General features: G+C 38.3%; 1 protein-coding gene across 1 annotated transcript; it reads right to left on the bottom strand.

The window, feature by feature from the left end:
- Positions 1–484: 484 nt before the first annotated feature.
- LOC306860261 (myosin-1-like) lies at positions 485–17,699 on the bottom strand. Its single transcript, XM_079401864.1, has 43 exons — positions 17,563–17,699; positions 17,215–17,351; positions 16,715–16,818; positions 16,044–16,187; positions 15,786–15,942; positions 15,587–15,614; positions 15,265–15,361; positions 14,679–14,771; positions 14,528–14,591; positions 14,347–14,445; positions 14,119–14,222; positions 13,862–14,000; positions 13,668–13,786; positions 13,431–13,580; positions 12,521–12,691; positions 12,236–12,415; positions 11,831–11,963; positions 11,672–11,742; positions 11,283–11,370; positions 11,053–11,170; positions 10,192–10,315; positions 9,954–10,090; positions 8,219–8,474; positions 7,837–8,079; positions 7,569–7,745; positions 7,273–7,418; positions 7,074–7,164; positions 6,601–6,990; positions 6,298–6,424; positions 6,061–6,179; positions 5,411–5,607; positions 5,124–5,307; positions 4,869–5,034; positions 4,615–4,739; positions 4,399–4,514; positions 4,127–4,319; positions 3,304–3,507; positions 2,973–3,098; positions 2,677–2,847; positions 2,478–2,582; positions 2,303–2,398; positions 1,990–2,127; positions 485–1,610 (listed from the first exon to the last, which is right to left on the bottom strand). The coding sequence occupies exons 2-43, from the start codon at positions 17,312–17,314 to the stop codon at positions 1,599–1,601; spliced, it is 5,802 nt and encodes a 1,933-aa protein (XP_079257990.1). The 5' UTR covers positions 17,315–17,351; positions 17,563–17,699; the 3' UTR covers positions 485–1,598.
- Between the last annotated feature and the right edge of the window lie 4,990 nt (positions 17,700–22,689).

Genomic DNA, 22,689 nt, shown 5'->3' with positions numbered 1-22,689 from the left:
TTCAGTCGACAATCCGATCCCAAATAAAAACTCCTAAAAGCGCTCTGTCACAGCTTGCGAGGACGATAATTCGCTGCTCTGTTAAGCAGCACTTAATAAAAAGTGATTTTTTCATAATAAAAAATCATACAAAGTATGCCAAAGCAATTATTTTCAAAATAAGTCTTGAAGTACAGCCAGCAGGAGAGCAGTGATGTGTGAACTGAATTTGGTGACACTACAGTGTTACTGTGAAATTGAGTATTTTATTAGTAAAATTTTTCGCGTTTCGCACTTTGCGGACGGTCCCTTAGGACTCGTCTCTCAAGACGCCAGCGCATTGAGATCAATGTAGTTTGTAAAGAGCGGAGGAAAGCTTGTATCAGTGGTTCAACCTTAATTTTATGAAGCTACAACAGGGGTAGGCAACGTCGGTCCTGGAGTGCCGATTTCCTGCAGAGTTTAGCACATGTCTAAAGATTTAGACAGAGACTTTACATTTTTTGCCCAGCCTTACTTTATTCAAACCAGAATATACAACAGACGATGAACTAAGAGAGATGGACGCTCTGTCAGAACGCAGCAGCATCACACGCATGCGTCGTGGTACTCTTGTGAATGCGCATTGAAGACTCGCATGGAAGAGAAGAAATCGTTGAATAAAGTAATAATTTTTTTGTTTTCTTTCAGCACAAAAAGTATTCTCATAGCTTGATAAAATTAAGGTTGAACCACTGATGTCACGTGGACTATTTTAATGATGTCCTTTCTACCTTTCTGGGCCTTGAAAGTTGTAGTTGCGTTGCTGTCTGTGCAGGGTCAGAAGCTCCCAGATTTCATCAAAAATATCTTAATTTGTGTTCTGAAGATGAAAGAAGGTTTTGTGGGTTTGGAACAACAACTTGTCTGCTGATTACAACTGTGTGTAAACTGGTAAAGGAGAGACCAGCTAAACCTTAGTAACATTACCTTTTTTGTAGAATCCAGATAATATTACATTTTAAATTATTTACATTTACTTAAATTAAAATCATCATAATAAAAAAAAGTTAAATAAAAGTGATCAATTAACCCACTTTGTTTAAAACTAGAAGTGCAGATTTGGTACATTATTGGGTGACAGGTTGTGCTGGACCAGAAAAACAAGAACACATTCTTAGCATTTTTATTCCAAATGAATCCAAATGTGCAACTTGACATGATCAAGAAAACATTTCTATTTAGGCGCTGTTTATTTATCATGTCCAAATAGCTTAAACAATTAAACTCAGTTTCAAATCAGTTACAGAAAGGTACGAGAGACTGTTTCCTCGTGCTGCTCTTCAACTGTACTGTAATGACACTGTGATTTTCCAAAACATTGCAAATTATGAGCTGGACGGACATATAAACAAACACTTAAAAAACTTTTCAAGACTACTGTTTGACATCTGCAAATCAGCATTTTATCTTTGAAGGCTTCAATCACAACAACAAAAATCAGTTTGCGTTGACCTTCAGTAAGCATTAAACATTTCCAAAACCTTTGTGCTGCAGCATTTTACAAAGACCAAAAAGAAAGGAAAGGTACTTGTCACACGATACATGATTCTTAAAAGTCATCTGGCTTAAGTCGGTCTTCACTCCACGATCTGTGAACAAAAAGTATGTTTGTTATGACTCTTTTATTTTTTATTTCAATTTATTCACACTTAAAGGGTGAGTTCCCCCAAGAATGAAAACTGTCATTTTTATTTCCATTGTTCCAAACCTGTATGATTTTTTTCCTGTGGAACAGAAAGGAGCATATTTTGAAATGTCTTAGTGTTTTTTTATCTCTCTCTCTCTCAACACAATGAAAATGGGTCAATGGGTTCCAGTGTTGTTTTGGACCCCTTTAAAATTCATTGTATGGATGAAAAACTAAATATCATCTTTTGTGTTCCACAGAAGAAAGAGGATGAGTAATTGATGACCGAAATCTCATTTTTGGGTGATGATCTATCTGAGATCAGTTTTAGTGTGTGTTACCTTGACGACGTGAGTCTCTCGGGTGCGCACACGCAGCTTGTTGACCTGAGATTCGGCTATATCTGCCCTCTCCTCGGCTTCATCCAGCTCATGCTGGATCATCTTGAACCGAGACATATTGCAGTTGGCCTGCTCCTCCTGCCATACGAAAGTAAAATACAGAGCTGTTAAATCTGTGCGCCTTAGAATGGACAACACCATATTGTTTAACCGGTCATGTGATATATTTTTTTCAAACACCATTTTGGCCCAATTATATACAAAAAGAAAGAATTTACAAAGTTGATAAAGTAAATGAACAGGAGATACGTACTGCATCCTCGGCTTGTCTCTTAAAACCCTTTAATTTTGCCTGTAGTTTGTCAATCAGGTCTTGCATCCTCAGGAGAGTTTTCCTGTCCTCCTCTGTCTACAGACAGAACAGTCTTTTAAACGTGCTGAAGATGACAGTTTTTCCTGTTGTTTCACATGTGTCCTGTGAGTAATACCTGGTAAGTGAGCTCTTTAACCCTCCTCTCATATTTTCTTATTCCTTTTTGAAACTCTCCGCTCTTCTTCTGCTCACACTCCAGCTCTCCCTCTAGCTCTCGCACCTGAGGATTGAAATGTTCCCACAGATGCAGGTTAATCCTTAAAGTGTTATATACATGTCTCGACCAAAGCTAAAATACAATTTTTTCAGCTTACCCGAATTTCCAGTTTCTGAATCTGTTTCTTTCCCCCCTTCAGCGCAGTCTGCTCAGCCTCATCCAGACGTATCTGCAGGTCTTTGATGGTCTGCTCCATGTTCCTCTTCATCCTCTCCAGGTGGCTGCTGGTGTCCTGCTCCTTCTTTAGTTCCTCTGCCATCATTGCTGCCTAATGAGGGATAAATTCAGTTAAAAGCTATAATCTCATACAGTAAAAAATACTTCTGGAACCAACGCAGCTGAAAAAGTGGGCAGGCACTAATGCACACTATTGTTGTTCCAGTAGGAGCTCACATCAGTTATGGCCTTCTTCGCCTTCTCTTCAGCATTACGACACTCCTGCAGAGCATCATCCACCTCGCCAGACAGTGAGGACAGATCACTCTCTAACTTCTTCTTGTGGTTCAACACTACCATGTTCTGTAGAGATCAATGGATTGACAGGTGAGATTGTGATGTTTAATTATTAAAGTTGTTTCATTAATGATTAATGATAGTCCTCACTGATTAGCTACTACTAAATATAATATAGAAACTTTATTTTTTTTGTAAAGTTGCTTTGCGGTGTTTTGTATCGTGAAAAGCACTTTACAAATAAACGTAAATTGAATTGATTGAGTCTTACCTGAGCGTGCAGCAGATTCACTCTCTCAGTGGACTCCAGAAGCTCGTGCTCAGCGACTTTACGCATACGGTCTGTTTGCTCCACAACTCCACGCAGCTCCTCCAACTCTGCAGTTAGCAGGGTGTTTCTTCTTTCTGTGACCGTCACCTGCTCCTTCAGGTCCTCACACTGATGTATAGACTCATCTAACTCTAACTGCAGGTCCTGAGAAGACAAACAAATTGCAGCTGATAAAAGAGCACTAATATGCTAAATTGAAATGATTATTTCTATAACGATTTCATTGTGTGTAATACAAATCAATAGGCATGCAATGAAAATACTGGTAGATACAGATAAGATGGTAGATATTTTCATGTTAAGTCTAATGTTAAAATGTATGATTTTGTCTAAATAATTAAAAAAGAAAACTTAAAAAAATCAAATCAGTTATTTTAAATGCTACAAGTGAATTTAGGAGTCACAACATTATAATGTACATTATGAAAACGGACGTTCATTTTGAGATCTGATAAAGATTACATTTCATGTTTATTTAATGATGAACTTTAAATGAATATTAGATGACAGCAAAAGTAATCTAAATGTAAAATTAGAGGAAATGAACATGGACAATTAAATATTCAATATCAACGGATAACGATAATTTAAAAAACATTCTTTAATCGCTACATTATGCATCCCTAAAGATTATTTCCAGTTCCAGTTGTTTAAGATTATTAAACAAAAATTCTTAAGAATTTAATTTAAGAATTAAATTCTTCCATATAGTTGATTATCTTTTTGAACCTGCATATTGATTCAACCAGTCCTTCTGTCTCACCTTGATTTGAAGCTGTAGGTTGCGCACCATTTTCTGAGACTCCACAGCTTGTCTGTTTGCATGGTTCAGATGGATTTCCATCTCATTCATATCTCCATCCATCTTTTTCTTAACCCTGACTGCCTCATTACGTGCCCTGATCTCTGCATCCAGTGTGGTCTGCATGGTGTCCAGAGTCTTCTGATGGTTTCGACTGCATTGATAAATAGTTTAATGTGATTTAATTATATGCTGGAATTTTAATAGTATGTTTTCTTGTCTTTCTTCCTTACCGGAGATTGTCAATCTCTTCATCTTTCTCTGCAAGTTTCTTTTCAACTTCAGTTCTGGTCTGGCTGAGCTCCAGCTGGATGCGTATGGTCTTACTCTCCTCATGCTCCAGAGTGCCCTGAGTCACACAGAGTTAGCACATTAGCTTTTTACCCAAGTATATAATTATTAATGTCTGCGGGTGAGCATTGTCTGGTATCTCAGGTATAATTAATCACCTCAGCCTCCTCCAGTGCTGCTTGAATGCCACTCTTCTCATGGTCTAGCACCTTCTTCATCTGTTCAAGCTCATGGATGGTCTTGTTGCCATGACTAATCTGATCAGTCAAGTCAGTAATTTCCTCTGTAAAACAAACATATTGAATGGGCTCGTTTTGAAAATCATTCTGGACCAAAATCGAATCTCCCTTCCTTATTATAAATGTATGTCACAGATAGGCCCTGTCCTGAAGTCTATGTACAGTCTTTGTACCCTGCAGGTTCTTGTTCTCCCTTTTGATTGTCTCCAGCTGGTCTAGGGCTTCTTCGTAGGAGTTTTTGAGCTTGAAGAGCTCTGTGCTGAGACTACGGGACTCTTTCTGAGAGCTTTCCAGCTCGGCCTGTGTCTCCTCAAACTTCTGCCTCCATTCACACAGGACCTGGACATAGTAATAAGAATATGTGTTAGTAGAAAATGAATATGAACAATGCCTGGTTAAATTAAATATTTAAATACTTTCATCCTGACCTTATCAAAATTTCGTTGCTTTTTGTCGAGTGCAACAGCCACAGCATTAGAACGTTCCAAATCAACCATCAAGTCCTCAATCTCAGTCTGCAGACGGTGCTTGGTCTTCTCCAGCGAGGCACATTTGGCATTGGAGGCTTCCACTGCCTCCTCAGAACTTTGGAGCCTTGCAACCAGCTTCTTCCTGAAGGACGATAAATCAGTTTTATTACATAAAGCAGCAATTCTGTTTGATCTGTGAACAAGACACAATGTTACACTGACTGACAAAATGAGTGATCTCTTACTTGGCATCCTCTAGTTCATCAGTCCTCTGAATGGCATCAGTCTCATACTTTGTCCTCCACTGTGCGATCTCAGCGTTTGCTTTAGACAGACCACGCTGCAACTCGGATTTGGCCTCCTGCTCCTCCTCAAACTGCTCTCTCAAAAGCTCACAATCATGCCTGGATGACTGTACCGCATGAGCTAAACTGTTCTTTGCCTGGTATGTAAACACAAACCCAATATTATATTAAATATGATGCACTTGAGATGAATATACTGAATATATAAACTATTGTTCAAAAGTTTGGGGTCAATAAGATTTTTAATATTCCTGAATTAAGTCTCTTATGCTCACTGAAGCTGCATTTATTTGATCAAAGATATGGTAAAACACTAATAACTTAGTGAAATAGTATTACAATTTAAAATAACAGTTTTCTGTTTAAATATATTTTCAAACATAATTTATTCCTGTAATTTAATCAGTAGTGTACAAAATATACATCAACTTCTAAAGGCTTATTCCCCAGTGCTTTTCTTGTCTGCCACAATATTGTTATGTTTCATGACTTTCTTCAGCAAATATTGAATAATTGTGGTTATAAATTGTAATTGATTGATAGAAGAGATATGGCACAAGTGCATCCAATGTAGTAAAATTCTGGCTCACTTTGCATTCCTCTTCTAGCTGATTCTTCAGCTCTTCCATGCTCTGGCTGAGAGCACTCTTTGTCCGCTGCAGCTGCATAACCAGAACCTCTCTCTCTTCCAGTCTGCGACTGACCTCGGCTGTTAACGGTAAGACCGAAAAAAAGAAAGCAAAGGCTTTACCAAGCACCAGTGACCTTTTTCTTAAATTATTTGTTTCTAAGTGTAAATTTGAATTTCTAAAGCACAGGACACTGACCACTCTCTGTCTGGGCCCGTGCTTTTTGAGAGGTGACATCCATTAGCTGCCTCTGGAGTTCCTCCACCTTGGTTTTAGACTCATTCAGCTGGTCTTCATACATCCGGCACATTTTCTCTGTTGTGGCCTGCAAACAATGGTCTTTCTGTTAACTCTCTCATTTGGCATATAACAACCGTTAATAAAGTATTTTTCAATCCAGTTCATGTTTACTCTATATGTTTTAACCATGAGCTCCATGGATGATAAGACAATGACATTATGAGTCTCAGAAAAGATGTAAAGCACATTGAGATCTCTTACTTTGGCTCTGGAGAGATGTTCAAGGTTAGATGCCAGATCTTCAGACTCCATTTTGATTTCTGCCTTTTCCTTCTCCAGCTTCTGTTTGACCCTCTGCAGGTTGTCCAGTTGCTCCCCCAACTCAGCCAAAGTGTCCGCATGCTTTCTCCTCAACATGGCCATAGTAGTTTCATGATGCAGTGAGGCTTCTTCCAGATCTCTTCGCATTTTTAAGAAGTCAGCCTCCCGCTTCTTGTTCATCTCGATGTGGGCAGCAGTAGCACCTCCTGCTTCCTCCAGACATTCACTTAACTCTTCCAGTTCCCTTGATACTTCAGCACGCTGCTTCTCCGACTTTGATCGAGCTGCTCTTTCAGCCTCAAGTTCCTCCTCAAGCTCTTCAATACGTGTCTGTAAAGAGTTTACCATAATACTGTTATAGTAATAACTCATTAAGAAAATGTGGAATTTTCGGTTATTAGCCAAATATTTACCTGTAATTCTTTTATTTTTTTCTGCAGTTGCATAACCAAGGCTTGCTCCTCTTCAACCTTTGCACCTATGTGAACCATTTCAAGGTCTTTCCTTGAGAAAGACCATATACAGATTTCGTCAGAGCTCAATTGATCATACAGCATAGCACAGTGCTTCCATTTGCAACATTAAGACTGCATAATGTCTGTAAAATCTCACTTCTTCAGTCTTTCCTCTAGCTGCTGTTTGTTGTTCTCCAAATCCATGGATGACTCAATGGAAATCTTTAGATCTCCCTCAAGCTTACGCTTCACTCGCTCCAGATCCATACGCACTTTCTTCTCTTGCTCCAAAGATCCCTCTAACTGTTGCAGTTAGGAAATAATAATAAACATTGAGTTGTGTAGGCTAATAAGCATTTTATTTCCAATTGTACATCTGCCCTGTGATTAAGGAGTTACGGGTTGTTACGGACTCTTAAATTTGTCTCGTAACTGAGTCCACTTCATACTCACATCATCCACCTGCTGCTCAAGTTTGATCTTGGCCTTGGACAGCATGTTCACTTTGTTTTCCTCATTCTGCAGGTCTTCCAGAGCCTGCTGATGAGCATCCTGCAGGGCTTTCTTCTCTTTTGTCAGCCTGAGGATGGATTCATCCAATGCAGCCATTTCCTCCAACAAGTTTTTCACCTGAGATAAGTAAAAAGAAGCTTCTTGCTAATCAGTTCATTAGAGCATCAAATGCATACAACATTTTCGCATCCATGAACATGTCTGTTACCTTGTTCTCAGTGGCATGTTTTTCCTTCTCCACCTTGGCCAAAGTAATCTCTAGGTCATCCAGGTCTTTCTTCAGTTCAATACACTCATCCTCAAGTTTGCGTTTCTTGGCCAAGATGGTGGCATTAACCTCCTCTTCGTCTTCAAGCCTCTCCATCAGCTCCTTAATTTTCCCCTCCATCTGGATCTTAGCCTTGATTAGCAGGTTACAGCGGTCCTCAGCATCGGCCAGGTTATCCTGCTCCTGGGGTTAGAATGTATCTGGCTCAATGTATGATGCATCAAGATATGATCACGAAGCCATCAACAAATCATCATGTTAGAAAATATGTGATTCTGATTTGTAACTTGTTTCATTGGTGTGAATCAACTCTGACACTAACCGCTTGAAGCTGTAAAGAGAGGTCATTTTTCTCTTGCACCAAGGAGACCTGTCTCTCCTCAAACTCCTTCCTCTTCACCTCAGACCTTTCGAGAGCCTCTTTTAGCTTCTGGAACTCCTCCTTCAGTGTAGCCAGCTCTTTCTCTGTAGCTGCGCTCCTCAGTAGAGGTTTGATCTTGAAGAACAGACGCATCCACGGCCAGTTCTTGACGGCGTAAAAAGCACGGATGTTCCACTGAATGACCATTAGAGCTTCCCTGAGTGAAGATAATGAGATTAATTACATAATGTTTCAAAACCAAGAAGTTTTAAATGACTCTTAAAAATGTCTTGTAGTGTAACCACCTCATAATATAATACAATTTTCCTTACATCTAAGTCCATGTGAGTGTATTTTAATCATTGTTTTCCCCCAAAAAAAGTCTTAAAAATATTTTTTCAAGGTAAAAAGTAAAAAAAAAATCAATTCATAATTTTGAATTAATTAATTCACTTTTAACCTTTTTTGATTTGATTGCACTACAAACAAAATTTTCTTCAAAAATAATCTCATCATTTTAAAATTATTATTTTTTTTAATTCATTTTGTTTTTCCTTCTGATATCAGGACAGTTGTAACACACTGATATTTCGACTTATCAAATATCCAAATTAATTTAATTTCTTCTCATTTGCATCATAGAAGCTGTGTATTCAAGTCACTGTGTGAATGAATTGCATTTCAAACATAGTTTTAAATTAATAGATCTAGAACAAAATATGAATCATGTCATTGACCTCGGTGCTGGTTTTAATAGAGATAAGTAAGTATTGGTGTATTGGTCTAGGAAGTATTACATAAAACATCAGATGAATACATTGCAAATTTTCAACAAAAGATATCATTGTAAGCCTTATTGAGGAGTATCAAGATGAAGCCTTCTCAAAATTCTTTCAAACTTTGCTCTTTTGTCCAAGAATAAAAGAAGCCCCATCCATTTTGTAGCCTGTACCTCACAATCCCTGCCCTTGTTGTTCTAAATTAGCTCAGTATGCCTAGCACCAAATAGGGCCAGGCTGCCACACGCCATTGTTTTGTGTGTTCTATATCAGTAATCCCACTGTGATACTGAACATGCCTAAAGAGTAAATCAATTCCGCATTGCTGAAGTGGCGACACAATCAGGGACAGTCAAAGGTCAGGCAGAGGTTGTTGATTATCTAAAGCTGAACCCATTTGAAGAAACAAGAGGACTTAATCCCCTGTCACCTGGGATGGCATTTCAGCAATTTTCAGCCTGCTCCCAGCCATATCCATTCTGGACAAAAGAGGGTTATTTATAATAAAGATGGGAGGGGGGACTCTAGTAAGGAACCGTCAACAACTGGTATGTGTGCTCTTTGCGGGATATATGACCCACCTCCACACCTGCTTTTGTAAATGCCATTTGGGGTGGAGGGGGTTTAAACGGCTTTTTCTGTAGCGACCGCTCACACACGTTCAAAACACACAGACACACGCCGGACACACGCCACAGCATAGTCTGCATGCACTTTGGACATTCCTCCCATAGACTTGCAGGCTCACAGGCCTGTGCACACTCTCAACAGTTTATCACAGTGTTCACAACAGGCTCAAGTAAGCGAGATCTGCAATCTGACACTTTCTTTAGTTAGTGAGTAATAGCAACTATTTGCATTTGGTTATTTAGACACTTTGACTAATGTCATGATTTGGACATCTAAACGGCTCATACTTCTCTTTCATCATCCTCCTGCGCTCCATCTGCATGAGTTTGCCCCTGCAGAAGGCCTGGAGCAAGGTGAGGATCGCAGACAGACGTTCGTCCCTCATGTCTTCCAGCTGGCCAAGAAGTCCTGCCTTAAAGAAAACCTGAAGGAGCACAGATTCACAGGTCAGTGTAGCCTAGGATGAGTTTCGAGGGACTGAAAATAGTGAGTAGGAAGAGAGTGAGAGAGGACAAATTCATCAACCTTGCTGTGGCCAAACTTGTACTGCGTGTGGTCGATATCCAGAGACCCAAGCAACTTTTCTACAGCTTTCCTGCTGTCCACATATGTGTCCTCTGGGATGGCCAAAGGGTTCAGGATACGGTAGCTGGTAGATCATGAAGGTTTAATGTCATCTTTATTCATCTTCATATTAGGGTTATGTGTCATTCAGAATTGACTTTTAAATTGCTACTTTTTCATTAATCTAGTAAACAAGATACAGAACTGCAAGTTGAATTTGAATAGTAGTAGAATCAAAGACTATAGATACAGTATACAAAGAAGGTTCACCCCTATTACTTATTAATGGAAGAAACTGCAATGCCCAATATGGTGGAATAGTTCCTCCTTCTGAATAAAACCGCCAATTGCTTAGTGGTAAAGTAATTGTGTCACTGCAGCGGCTGTTAGAAGCTCTGGTTCTCATAGAAACCAGAGACTCACGTTTATGACTGCACATGCGCATTAGCTGGGCTAGATGGGACAAATATGCTTTTTAATGCTATTTGAGCATAAGGAACAACATTTATGGGGTAGTTCATTTCAGATTTTGTTGCTGATTTGAAAAAAGTAATGACATTGTGAATTGAGCAAGCAGATTTTGAGATTTCAGGATTCCCCCATTAGATAGGACTTGGTCTTGGATGCCCAAAATAGCTGCCTGGAGGTGTTGTAAAAATGGCCGCCGAGTGGACAGACTTTCCTTGAAAGGCACTTGGGTAGCATTCAAATTGAAAATCAAAGATAGATAGTTGGGTAAAATTCTATTCCTGTCATTCCAGTATTGTCCAGTTCCATGTGTGCTGATGAAATTACAAATGTGACCCATGAAGAAAAACTAACCGCTGTTTGAACTCTGCATAGAGAATGCGATTGGGAAATCCCTTCCTGCAAATGCGGATCCCTTCCAGGACTCCATTGCAGCGAAGCTGGTGCAGAACCAGAAATGGCTCCATCATCCCTATCAGATACAAGAACAAAAAGTGAAGACTGACGATGTATTTACGATAGGTAATGGAGATCTTGTTGTACAACAACTGGTTTTATCCTCTGCACTGTGAATTTTTTTGTACCTGGGTTCTTTGTCTCATTGGGGATAATGCATCGTACAAAATGAGGCTGAGTGCTTCTCAAGTTAGCCATCAACTTGTTTAGATTCTCCTAGAGTGATAACGAAGGAAAGATCATTCAACACGCAGTCCATAATACAACATGCTCAGTTTACTACACTAGTGATGTTAACTACTGGGTCAGATCTTACCTGCATCTTTCAATATGTGGCTGGTGAAAGCTGAGCCAGCACAGACTTAAAGTGATGTTCATGGGTCAGATTACCTAAACATCACTGCAAGTCTTAACTAGCTCACTCTCCAAGACATTTCCAATATCTATATAATTTTAACTGATATTCAAAGAAGTAAAAAGTGGCTTTTCTGGTGCATTTAGACATCATTTGACCCACCTTATGCAGCTGGGACACTGTTTGAAATGATGCTCCTTTCTTCCTTTTCTCTTTGCTCCCTGGCTTTGCTTCTGTACTTGTAAATATACATGTTAAACACCTCAGTACAATCAGGTCCATTGGAATTAACTCTTGAATATTGGTTGTAATAATATGCACCTGAATCTAAGCTGATGAAGTTCTCGAAGAGGGTTGCCATTAACTTGTTTGATGACCTTTGGAAGATTCCCACCACTGTTTCATTCAAAGGATCTCTGTTTTTGTCAATCCATCCATTGATGTTATATGGCACCTGACAACAAACAATTGTATGTGAACTGATATTATATTTTAAGTGAATTATTGAGTTATCACCATTGTGTCATTGAGCAAGACACTTAACCTCAGCATAGTTCAGACTAACCCTGTTACTTAAATGGTGCCATTCTATGGCGGCAATGCATACTGTAAATTGCTTAACAAATTCCACTGGCTCCAGTTAAGTGGCTTATAAAGACTCTATTGTATGCTACAGTAAATATAGCCTTTAAATATGCATGTAAATATGAAGTTATTTCCACTCACCACTCCGGCGTAATGCACCAGCTCAAAGTGAGTCTCATATTTGCGTTTTTTGTCTGGCCTTGGTTTCAGGAAGTTGGGAGACTTGCCAAGGTGATTATCGTATAGTTTAGCTTTGAAACTGCTCTCTGTGGCTTTAGGGAACATGCACTCCTCCTCCAGAATAGAGAGTATACCCAACGGCTGCAAACAATGCAAGAGGGATGTAACAGCTAGAGTAGCTTAGTGTACTTATCTTACACAGACATACACATGCTTTCACAGAATTATATATAATTCTATATCAACCTTCTCAATGAGATCAATGCAGGCCTGCAGGTCTAATCCGAAGTCTATGAAAGTCCACTCTATGCCCTCTGTCTTGTACTCCTCCTGCTCTAGGATGAACATGTGATGGTTGAAAAACTGTTGCAGTTTCTCATTTGTGAAGTTGATGCAGATTTGCTCAAAGTTATTGAACTGTTCAGGAAAAAAGAAGAGAAGGAGTTTAAGGTACAATGAGGACTGAATAATGTATAGGGTTGGGTATCAATACACATTTCCTAAAGTTATCAATTTAATCTGACTTTGATTCATTTTGATTTCAGTTCATTTAGGTATGTATGAGTTGCAATGTCTATTTTGCTTATATAAGAGACATTTTCTTTTAGCTATTGCTGTAATTTATACAGGAAACATTATAACTTGATACATTGCAAAAATATTTTTGTAAATTAATAACAGGGCCCAAAGTATGTAATTCAGTTGCAATAGTAACTTCTTGTTGATTCAGTAAGCACAAATTCAAAGAGCACATTTAGTAAATGATTTGTCAGAGTGAGTTCATGAGTGTTTTTAAATGATTCATTAAGAGTTCATGAGTGTTTTTAAATGATTCATTACAAGGTCTGACTCAAACAAGTCATTTGTTTGTTAATTGGACTACATTGTTTGCAATGCATATTTTTGGTTCATTAGCAAGAACTAGTTTATAAAAGTAATTTTTTAGTGAATCACTCAAAGGTGGTGCAGAAGACATTGCCATATGGTAAAAAAAATCAATCTTGAGATTTTAAGAATCAAAATCGTGACAATCAAATTAAGTTTTGGGAATGAAGATTAATGGGAAAACCTAGTTTTCTAAGATCCACATGTGATGTGCAGAGATTTGTGTGGAGTGATGCAAAGTAATTTGATTGACAGTAATCAACTGACTTACTTCAAATATCTCAAAGCCTGCTATGTCCAGCACTCCAATGAAGAACTGACGAGGGATGGCTGTGTACAGGGTTTTATTGATTCTGCTCACCAGCCATTTAAACATGCGGTCATATGTGGCTTTGGCCAAAGCACCAACAGCATAGGTCACCTGTTATGACACAAAAGCCCAAATACTCTCACTGCGAGATGAAATTATACAGCAGCAAAGCCAATTCATCACTCTGACCAAACCAACCTGTTCAACTGTCTGTCCTCTGACAATGTACTCATTGCCCACTTTCACTCTGGGGTGAAGCAGTCCCTTTATGAGGTCAGCTGAACTGATCCCCATGAGATAGGAGGCTTTGTCCGCACCTGGGTAACAAAATTACAGCGCTTAGCCAAACCGAAATCATTGACATTTCTGACATACGTCAGAATCCCTCTTACTTTCAGTGCCGTCCGCCTCGGCTTGCTCCTCTCGCTGCCGCACTTTGAACTCCATGTTACCAAAGTGCATGATTGCACCGACTATCTTGTAACAGCCATACTTCTCCTCAGGGGTGAAGCCAAGGGTGTCCATTGCATGCTAGAGAGGACAGTAAGCAAGTTTCCTTATAGGTGAGTGGTTATTCAGTGTTTAATGTGGAAAAATTAATATCTGAGGATCTCTTTACAGGGATCTCCTTCATACAAGCAGCACTTACATCAGTCGCAAGCAGCTCGTCTCCATCATCCATATGGTCCACATTTGTAACGCCCTGCGAGCAGAAGTGGTAGTCATAGGGATTTGACGACACCAACAGCATGTCTGTGATGGAAAATGGAAGAGGTCACACAGCGCACTGTGGAATGTAATAGGTATGTATATTTCTATACTTGGTATAAACTTCAGTTTAAATAGTAGTCATGCTGTATGGGATTCCTCTGGATACCTTGGAGTTCTGGTTTCCTGTGCGAGAGGATCTGGTAGTAGATGTGGTAGCTTCTCTCTCCAGATTGCTGAAAAATCACTCTGGATTTTTCCAGAAGATCTAAACAAAAGAGAATGTAAAAACTGAGGTTTGAAGGAAAACCATATAAAAAATCTATTAAGGCTTTTTTAGATCTGCTTACAGATGTCAATGTCAGCAGATGCTAGTTTCCCTGTTGGACCAAAATGGATTCGTATGAATTTGCCCTGTGTTAAAGAGAGGGAAGAAAGTGAGACGGAGAACAATATTGAATGAAAATGAGATGTTGTGCTCCTCTGATGATGTTCACTCACAAAGCGGGATGAGTTGTCATTCCTCAGGGTTTTTGCGTTGCCGAACGCTTCCATAGCTGGGTTGGCCTCAATGATCTGATCCTCTAATGTACCCTATTTATGTTGAAAACAGAAAAATGTGTGAGTTTTTAATCCAACACCAAAATTATATCAATGAGTAGGACAAAACAAACTAATGAAAATGAAATATTATCCGTCATGACTGAGGGGAAAATAGATGAAGTCAGGGTTTTTTTTTTTTTTTTTTCAAAAAGACAAAGAATGAAAAAGGAGTTTATAATGTTAAAAACAAGAGACAATAATGAGAGACATTGCAAAAAGGGAAAAGGGCAATGTAAAGAGTGGTATAAAAAAGGGTTTATAAAAACATACTGGAACGGGAATACAAAACTAGGGTATCAAAACTCTGAGGGTCACTCCTTATCGGTTAAAAGGATGTCTGTGAATCCAAAAGAATTGATAAACATTCAGACATTATTAAAAATCCCCAAAAACAAGATGTAGAGGAACAAAAATAAGATTCGTAGGGAAACAAAAACAAGGATGGGTGATGACAAAAAGACAGAAGTGAAGTTTCTGCCCTTACTCCTTTTTTGCCCCCTGCATCGCCAAGAGCAGCTATAATGGCAAAATACTGAATTACACGTTTCGTGTTGACAGTTTTGCCAGCACCGGATTCTCCGCTAGGCATGGACAAAATTTATGTGAAATATACATGAAACAATATTCAATTCAAGAAGTGAAGTGAAGATTAAAGAAGAAAAAAAGAAAACTTTTTAAAATGATAAAACCCCATTTTTTTATACCGCTTCACGATTAAATAATGAGCAAAAAGGATTTCGGAACATTTTGGCCTAATAGTTGTAGGCTAGAATAGAGATGTAACGGGGTAATGGAGGGTCACTTACGTGATGAGCATTGACTGGTTTTCACGATCTATAGGGGAAAAAACAGCTCAGATCACTTCAAAACTATGTGTTAAAAAATAAAGACCATTAAATTTAGCAGTTATGTTTTGACCTACAGTAAGTGTATTCTGAATCAAAATAAATGCAACATACAAACATGAAAATTTAGATCAAAAGTGAAATGTGTTTCATAACATACTTTTTAGCATGTCATTGTAGGCATTGTCTGCTATGGCATAGATGTGAGGTGGAACATCTGTGCGACGTTTTCCCTTATATGCTACAACCACTTCAGGAGAATAGACGGGAAGCCATTTATACGGGTTAACTGTCACACAAAACAGCCCTGAATATGTCTGCGGACAGATAAAAGCACATGCATTAAGACTGAGACAGCTCTGAAATTATATATATATATTAATCATTCATAGCAGTGAATGATAATGTGGTGTCTCACGTAGATCATCCAGAAACTGTAGCGACGGCTGAGGTTGAAAAGAACAGAGGCCTCGTTGAGGTGCGTAAGCATGGCCATGTCTTCAATCATGTCAAACTTCGGGGGATTCATCTGCTGAATGTCTTCCTCTTTCACCGTTAACATCTGTCAGTATTAGATTAAAGAATTTAATCACCACCTTGTGATACGTTTTCGATCTCCATTTTATATCAAGCGTAGAAACGTCAAAATGAAAATATGCATTTTTTTCCTCAACTTATCTTTGAGTTGCTTAATACAATATAATACACAGCATTGTTTTTGATGTACAATCATTCTATAGTCTTTGGTACAATGCAATAAAATATAATTTCTTTAATCTATATTTTTTCTATAGTAAAAATACCTACATTGATTTGTCTTCATTTGTTTTGTTTGTTGCATGAACAAAGATATTATTAGATTTTTGGCTTAAAGCAAGAAATAAATATTTGCCATGAGTTAAGAAAGATTCAAGATTTTTCTCTTAAAGCAAGTCTTACAATTTCTTCTTCTCAAGTAAATGTATATCTTGTTATAACTGATAGGCTATACTTACTGAAAAATTAGACAAACAGTGATTTAAGAATCTTATCTTTATATATATATATAAGAATTGTCACATAAAAAAGGGCAATTGAAGCTACACTGACCATTCCATCTTTGGTCTCCACCATGACTTTATCTCCATCTGTATCTTTGATCTCCACCTCAATGTATGCTTCTTTCTCATCTGGAATCCAAACACGTTTCTTCCCTGCACACAGAAGTGTGTTACTTCTGAAATGATCTGTCAGGTAACTAATAACATTACATACCATTTTAAATTTCCTCTTATGCTTGCTAAATCAATTCAAATACTACTATTATTACGCGATGTAATATATATGTATTTTGCATTGCTTTTCATGTAAAAATAAATAAATAAAAAAATAGCTGGTGTTATGTCAAAATAGCTAGGAATTGTCAATATTCCATACAATATATACGCATAATACATGCTCATTTCAAAGTGTAACCCATTCATTCAGAAACGTATATTATTTCGGATATTATTTCAAATCATTTAGGCTATTTAAATATTTTGATAGGCTTGTGCACCAATAAAATATCTGGTTTTCACACAGGACACAAACAGGATGTATGACAGTACCATCAAACGCATGGGACTGCGCAGCGAGTTGTTCCAGGTTGGTTTTACGCAGAAATGTGGCCGCATCTCCGAAATCCCTCAATTCCATAAAGCGGGACATGATTTACGCTTCTGTTCCCGGACCTGCGCTCAAACACCTGTAACGTCGTAGAACTTTGTTAGAGGAAAGTTTTCTCCACTTTGTTGTGTTTATCATTGGCATGTGCTGAAAAAAAATCTCTAATCCACAATCTTGGTAAGTATTTGTGTAAAAAAAAAAAAAGATTTCAAATTACACGTTTCGTCACATGCAAGGCACGGCGCCCTATCCAAACAGCGCTGTGGAAACACATGCATTTGAATACTAACCTCAGTAATGTCTAAACGGGTTGGCCTCGAGAGAAGTGGCCCGGTCCTCTTTTATTGTTTCCCTCAAGGTCAGTGTTGGGGAGATATGTCAGATATCCCCATGTGTCCGTGTGTGTTTAGTTGCTCATTGGCTGTGTGGTCCCTTCACAAAAGGCAAACCGGTTTGAGGAACTGTACTGTAAGGGGTTATTTTTAAAACGACATTGTTGTTGGTTGTGATTTATACACTGCTGTCCAGAGGTTAAATACGTGACTTCTCTATTTCTTTAAAGACTTAAATTATGTTATAATTGGCAAAAAGGTGATTGCAATAAAATGCAAATCTATAGGGTGCGAATTGTGCTGGGCTTTGGAGGGGTCTGGCCATAATTAAGACTTGAACCCCTGTAAGATAGTAAAAGATTGGGCGGGGAAGAGGTTTATTTTTTGTGCATACAGCGACGTTTTCAGACAATATTTCTGTAACCACAAAAGTTAAATTTCCGCTAAATTGACGGTCAAGAAAAGCTTTACTCGTGGTAACGATAGTAACAGTATCGAACCAAACAAGTAGGCAATGTAGTATTTATATTATGTATGTAGCTAGTATATGTATGTAGTAGGCTATATGTAGGCTATGTAGTATATATAGGCTATTACATTTTGTGGTTTTATTAGCATAATAAATATGTTGTATGCATATCTAATATATATATATATATATATATATATATATATATATATTATAAATAGGGTCTATTTATATTTATAATATGATTACTTGCTAAATGTATACATTAACTGCATACCATAGGCAACATCATGGGCCAATTAGCTCAGGCAATTCAAAGAACTATCAAAGGTTGGCATAAACTTTATGACAGGATGAAATAGGTATTTGAAAGGGATGAAATCAGTCTGTGCTTATAACTGAAGGCTTCCTTTAACTAATTTCTGAGATAAGGATTTAACTTCTTATCTTGGTGCAGTCCATTTCTGTGTGTGTTTTAGAAGGGTGTCTGTCTTTGCCTTATTTGACAGACTAGTTGAAAGACATAGTGGTATGTTCAATATAACACACAAGATATGCATGATGTTCATACTTGGTTACTGATACAATCAGATCCTCCTTAGCAAATAGGCGCCTCAGAAGCCGTCGACCTTGAGGGGTAAAGCTGAGATAAGTGTCCTCTAGCAGAATCCAGAGCCCACTATGTAGTCCGAAAATAGAAGAGAGTACAACTCCTGTTCGCAATAGCCAGCATTCCATGCAGAGATAGCCATGCTGTCTGGCATGGGTTTGTGGTTAAAGAGGCGGTGCTTTGTTTTGTTTCCCTTAGAAATTACTGAGAGTGATCTGCCAGTGATCAAACACTGAAAGAGCGTCCACACTATGTCAACCCTATAAATACTGTCAGAGGTACACAGATGTCACCATTTAGGTTTGGTACATGTTTATACTGAAACCGTTAAACTTTCTGTACCCCAAATTATTTTATAATTTTGTAATTTATTTACTATTTTTAATTCATTTTTAACTTTGTGTGTGTGTGTGTGTGTGTTTGTATTGATGTCAGGAATGATGTCATTAATTAGTTGAGGAAACGTTTTTGAAAACAGTATTAGCTATAACTATACCGAAGTTACTTAAGGGTAAAATATGTTTTTGGAGAAAAATAAAACTATTCAGTAATTTATAATTTAATCAAAGCTTACACCAAAACAATGAGGGCTTCTGAGTGGCAGGATTATATTTAACAGACCAATTTATATGTATCCTACTATAATCATACATATCTACTTACATAAATAGAAAATAGTACATGGTGCAAGGAATTGAACCTGTGAATCGTTTTGTAATCTATTTGTTTGGAAGAACCAATTTATTAGAAGGAATATTTTTTCTGTATACATGACATCAGTTTTCTGTACTTTTCAGTGCTACACAGTACAGACAGAACTGTTAAAGGGGTCATATGATGCGATTTCAAGTTTTCTTTTCTCTTTGGAGTGTTACAAGCTGTTTGTGCATAGATGAGATCCCTGAAGTTGCAAAGACTAAAGTCTCAAAACCAAAGAGATATTCTTTATAAAAGTTAAGACTCTGCCACGCCCCCCTAAAACGGCTCATTTAAACACGCCCCCACATGTCTACGTCACTGTGTGGAAAGATTTGCAAAACACCGCCCAAACATATAAGCAAAGAAAGAAGGCGGAACTATTATTCTCGCTGTAGTATTGTTGCTGCCGCCGGCGCCATGTCCTGGAGACGCTGCATGTCGTTGTGAAAGCGAAAGTACTTTGTTTGGGCTTCGTGGTTTACGTGGTGCGATGCAACGCGATGCGTAAAATGACAGTAAGTCATTTTAATCAGTAATTATGTCCCAACTGGATGCAACAAATGCCTCGTTTATAATGGTTATAATTGTTTATAATGGTTAGAATTGTTTTTGTGTCGTCGGGCCGGGACACTGCATCACAATATGGTAAGGGGCGTAACATTTCAGTATGTATGTACAGTATGTGGAAATTAATGTGTTTTTTGAACCTTAAACCACATAAACACATTGCATTACACCAAATACACAAAATATTGTTCTTTTTAGCAACATCATTTGACCCCTTTAAAGATAAACTGATTCATTAGAAAGACTCAAAATTTCCAATGCTACATAGGACAGACAAAACCATTTAAGATGAACCATTTCACTAGTATGAATCAGACTTTCCAACACTGCATAAGAAATAGAACCGTTTAAGATTAACTGAATGAGTCAGACTTTTTTAATGCTACATAGAACAGAGAACCGGTTAAGATGAACCAATTCACTAGAATGAATCAGACTTTCCAAAGCTAAACATCAGAGAAAGAGGACCGTTTAGGTGAACATGTTTGATTATTTCCTCGGTTCAGTGTTTGTTTAAAAACAGTGAAGTACCTTATAGTTTCTCTTCAACATGATACAACTCATTACAATGTCATTTGCCATAAAAGAGTGGCTGACATGGCAAACCTAAACAAAGCTTCCAGGAAACAGGGTTTGAAGTTCTACACATGGTGAGCAGTTGTTACAGATTATCAGTTCTCATCCAGTGGCACAAAGCTCTAACACAGAGACTAAAGGGTCAGAGGTGGAGGAGGGTGGTCGCATTCTGCATACCCACACCCAATGGGGGCAAGAAAAATACACGTTAACTGCCTCTTAATAAATGTTTTCCTCTTGCCAATCAAAACAGTGTCTCCTGGTCTTCAAAATCCTATGTGTGAGCTATCCACCAGGCGCAGACATGTGAACCAGATCCCAGCTGAGCAGCGTTCGTCTCCCCACAATTCAGGATTCTACATTCATTTTTCCCTCTGATATGCCTCTGACAGTGGCGTAAGACCCTGGCATAAAGCAACCCCCCAGCACCTGCGTGTGTGATTGAGAGCGAGAATGAAGAGAAGGAGAGTTTGGGAAAACCTAGATGTCTTAATCTCAGGATTACCAGCCAACCCGTCCCCTCAAATCAGCAATAATGTAAAATGTCTTTTAGCAAGTGACTCGTTGGATGGAGACAAGCAGTGCAATTCTCCCTCATCTGGCTCCAGCACACGGCCTGTCTGCATTGTGTTAGTTCTCCATTGCTACACCATCAGTCTCACACACACTCAAACACATAACCTAGATATGAGCACCCACAGCTGTCTGCTTATTTTAGTCTGGATTTTGACAGCCCTATATCTCTCCCCCTAAGATCCCCCATAACAATCCCTGACGCCTTCACCAGAACAATAGCCAGCAGCTCACATAAACCTTTTAAACCTTTAAAGTGCAGCCATTCTGGCGCAATCCCCTGCCACACGGTAAACCCAGAGAGGACGGACAGAGTTAACAAGGCCTTGAGTCAACACTGACTTCAACAATCCTAGATGCCTGATTCAAGTCTATGGGTGCGGATTCTCAAAGTTTCACTTACAGTTTATAAAACGGATAGATTCAGCTGTGAAATTTAGTGGGATGAACCGTGTTTAAAGCCATTGTAAAGCATGCATATACACACACCTGTGGCTGAAAATCAGTTTAATTATATATTAAAGCATTTAATATACATATACATTTTTCATTAATCTATAGTTCTTTAATTCATAATATATTAATTTACTACTAATAATAATGAGAATAATTTAATTTAATTTAATTTAAGGCCCAAAAAGCAATCATGGTAAATGATTGCCACATCAGAATGTTTAATAGCTATACATTTACAGTGATTGAAATGAGTCAAACAAGAGCTGTGATGAATGTGACCATGTGCTCAGACTCATAACCTCACTTTATCTCTCCATCTGTCTCATTGTCTCTTAACATTCCCAGTATAGTCTTACACTAACATCATTAATATTTAAATAGTACATATAACCTGCAATTAAAATTCTCAGCCCCACTAATATACACCTGCACATCTCTACATTCATTTACTGTCTCCTATCATGGGACAATGGGAACCTTGACAGATTGGAATGGGATGTGAATATGGGTTAAGTCAGTCTCCCATAGATATTGCTATGTGAAATGTCTCTTTAACAATTCAAAGGCCCAGGGATTGATGGAAACATTCACACGGCTCACTCAAAAAACCCACATTAGCCGTATCCAACACTGCAACAGCTGTTGAAGAATACACACACACACACACACACACACGCACACGTTGGATTTTGTGGTTTATGGGGACTCTCCATAGGCGTAATGGTTTTTATACTGAACAAACTGTGTGTGCTATTGCCCTACACCAACCCTACACCTAAACTTAGCCCTCACAGGAGACTTGTGCATTTTTAGATAAAAAAAAAACACCATTTAGTATGTTTTTTAAGCCTTTTGAATTACGGGGACATAGGCAGTGTCCTCATAAACCACCTTCATATTGTAATACCTCTGTCATACCCATGTCATTATACAAATTTGTGTCCTCATAAACCACATAAACATGCACACACACACACACACAACAGCACCATATTTACCCACCATTCTCATCCTTTGCCTTGCAATTAGTGAATTTGTAGCTGTGTTTGCTGTAGTTTATTTACCATTACTACACGAGTGCTCCCTAATGCTGAATAAATGCAGCTATTTTCAGATATTTTAGTTGTTTAAAAAT

Source organism: Barbus barbus (assembly GCF_936440315.1).
Source record: "Barbus barbus genome assembly, chromosome: 41".
Classification (NCBI taxonomy): Eukaryota; Metazoa; Chordata; class Actinopteri; order Cypriniformes; family Cyprinidae; genus Barbus; species Barbus barbus.
This window is presented reverse-complemented; position numbering and strand designations above follow the sequence as displayed.

Excerpts from the sequence above, each read along its gene's own strand:
- LOC306860261 (XM_079401864.1), bottom strand. The coding sequence starts at position 17,314 with ATGTCCCGCTTTATGGAATTGAGGGATTTCGGAGATGCGGCCACATTT. Across the intron at positions 14,772-15,264 it reads ATGCAGGGGGCAAAAAAGGA|GGTACATTAGAGGATCAGAT; the intron begins GTAAGGGCAGAA and ends CAACATAAATAG. Across the intron at positions 4,740-4,868 it reads GGAGAACAAGAACCTGCAGG|AGGAAATTACTGACTTGACT; the intron begins GTACAAAGACTG and ends TTTGTTTTACAG.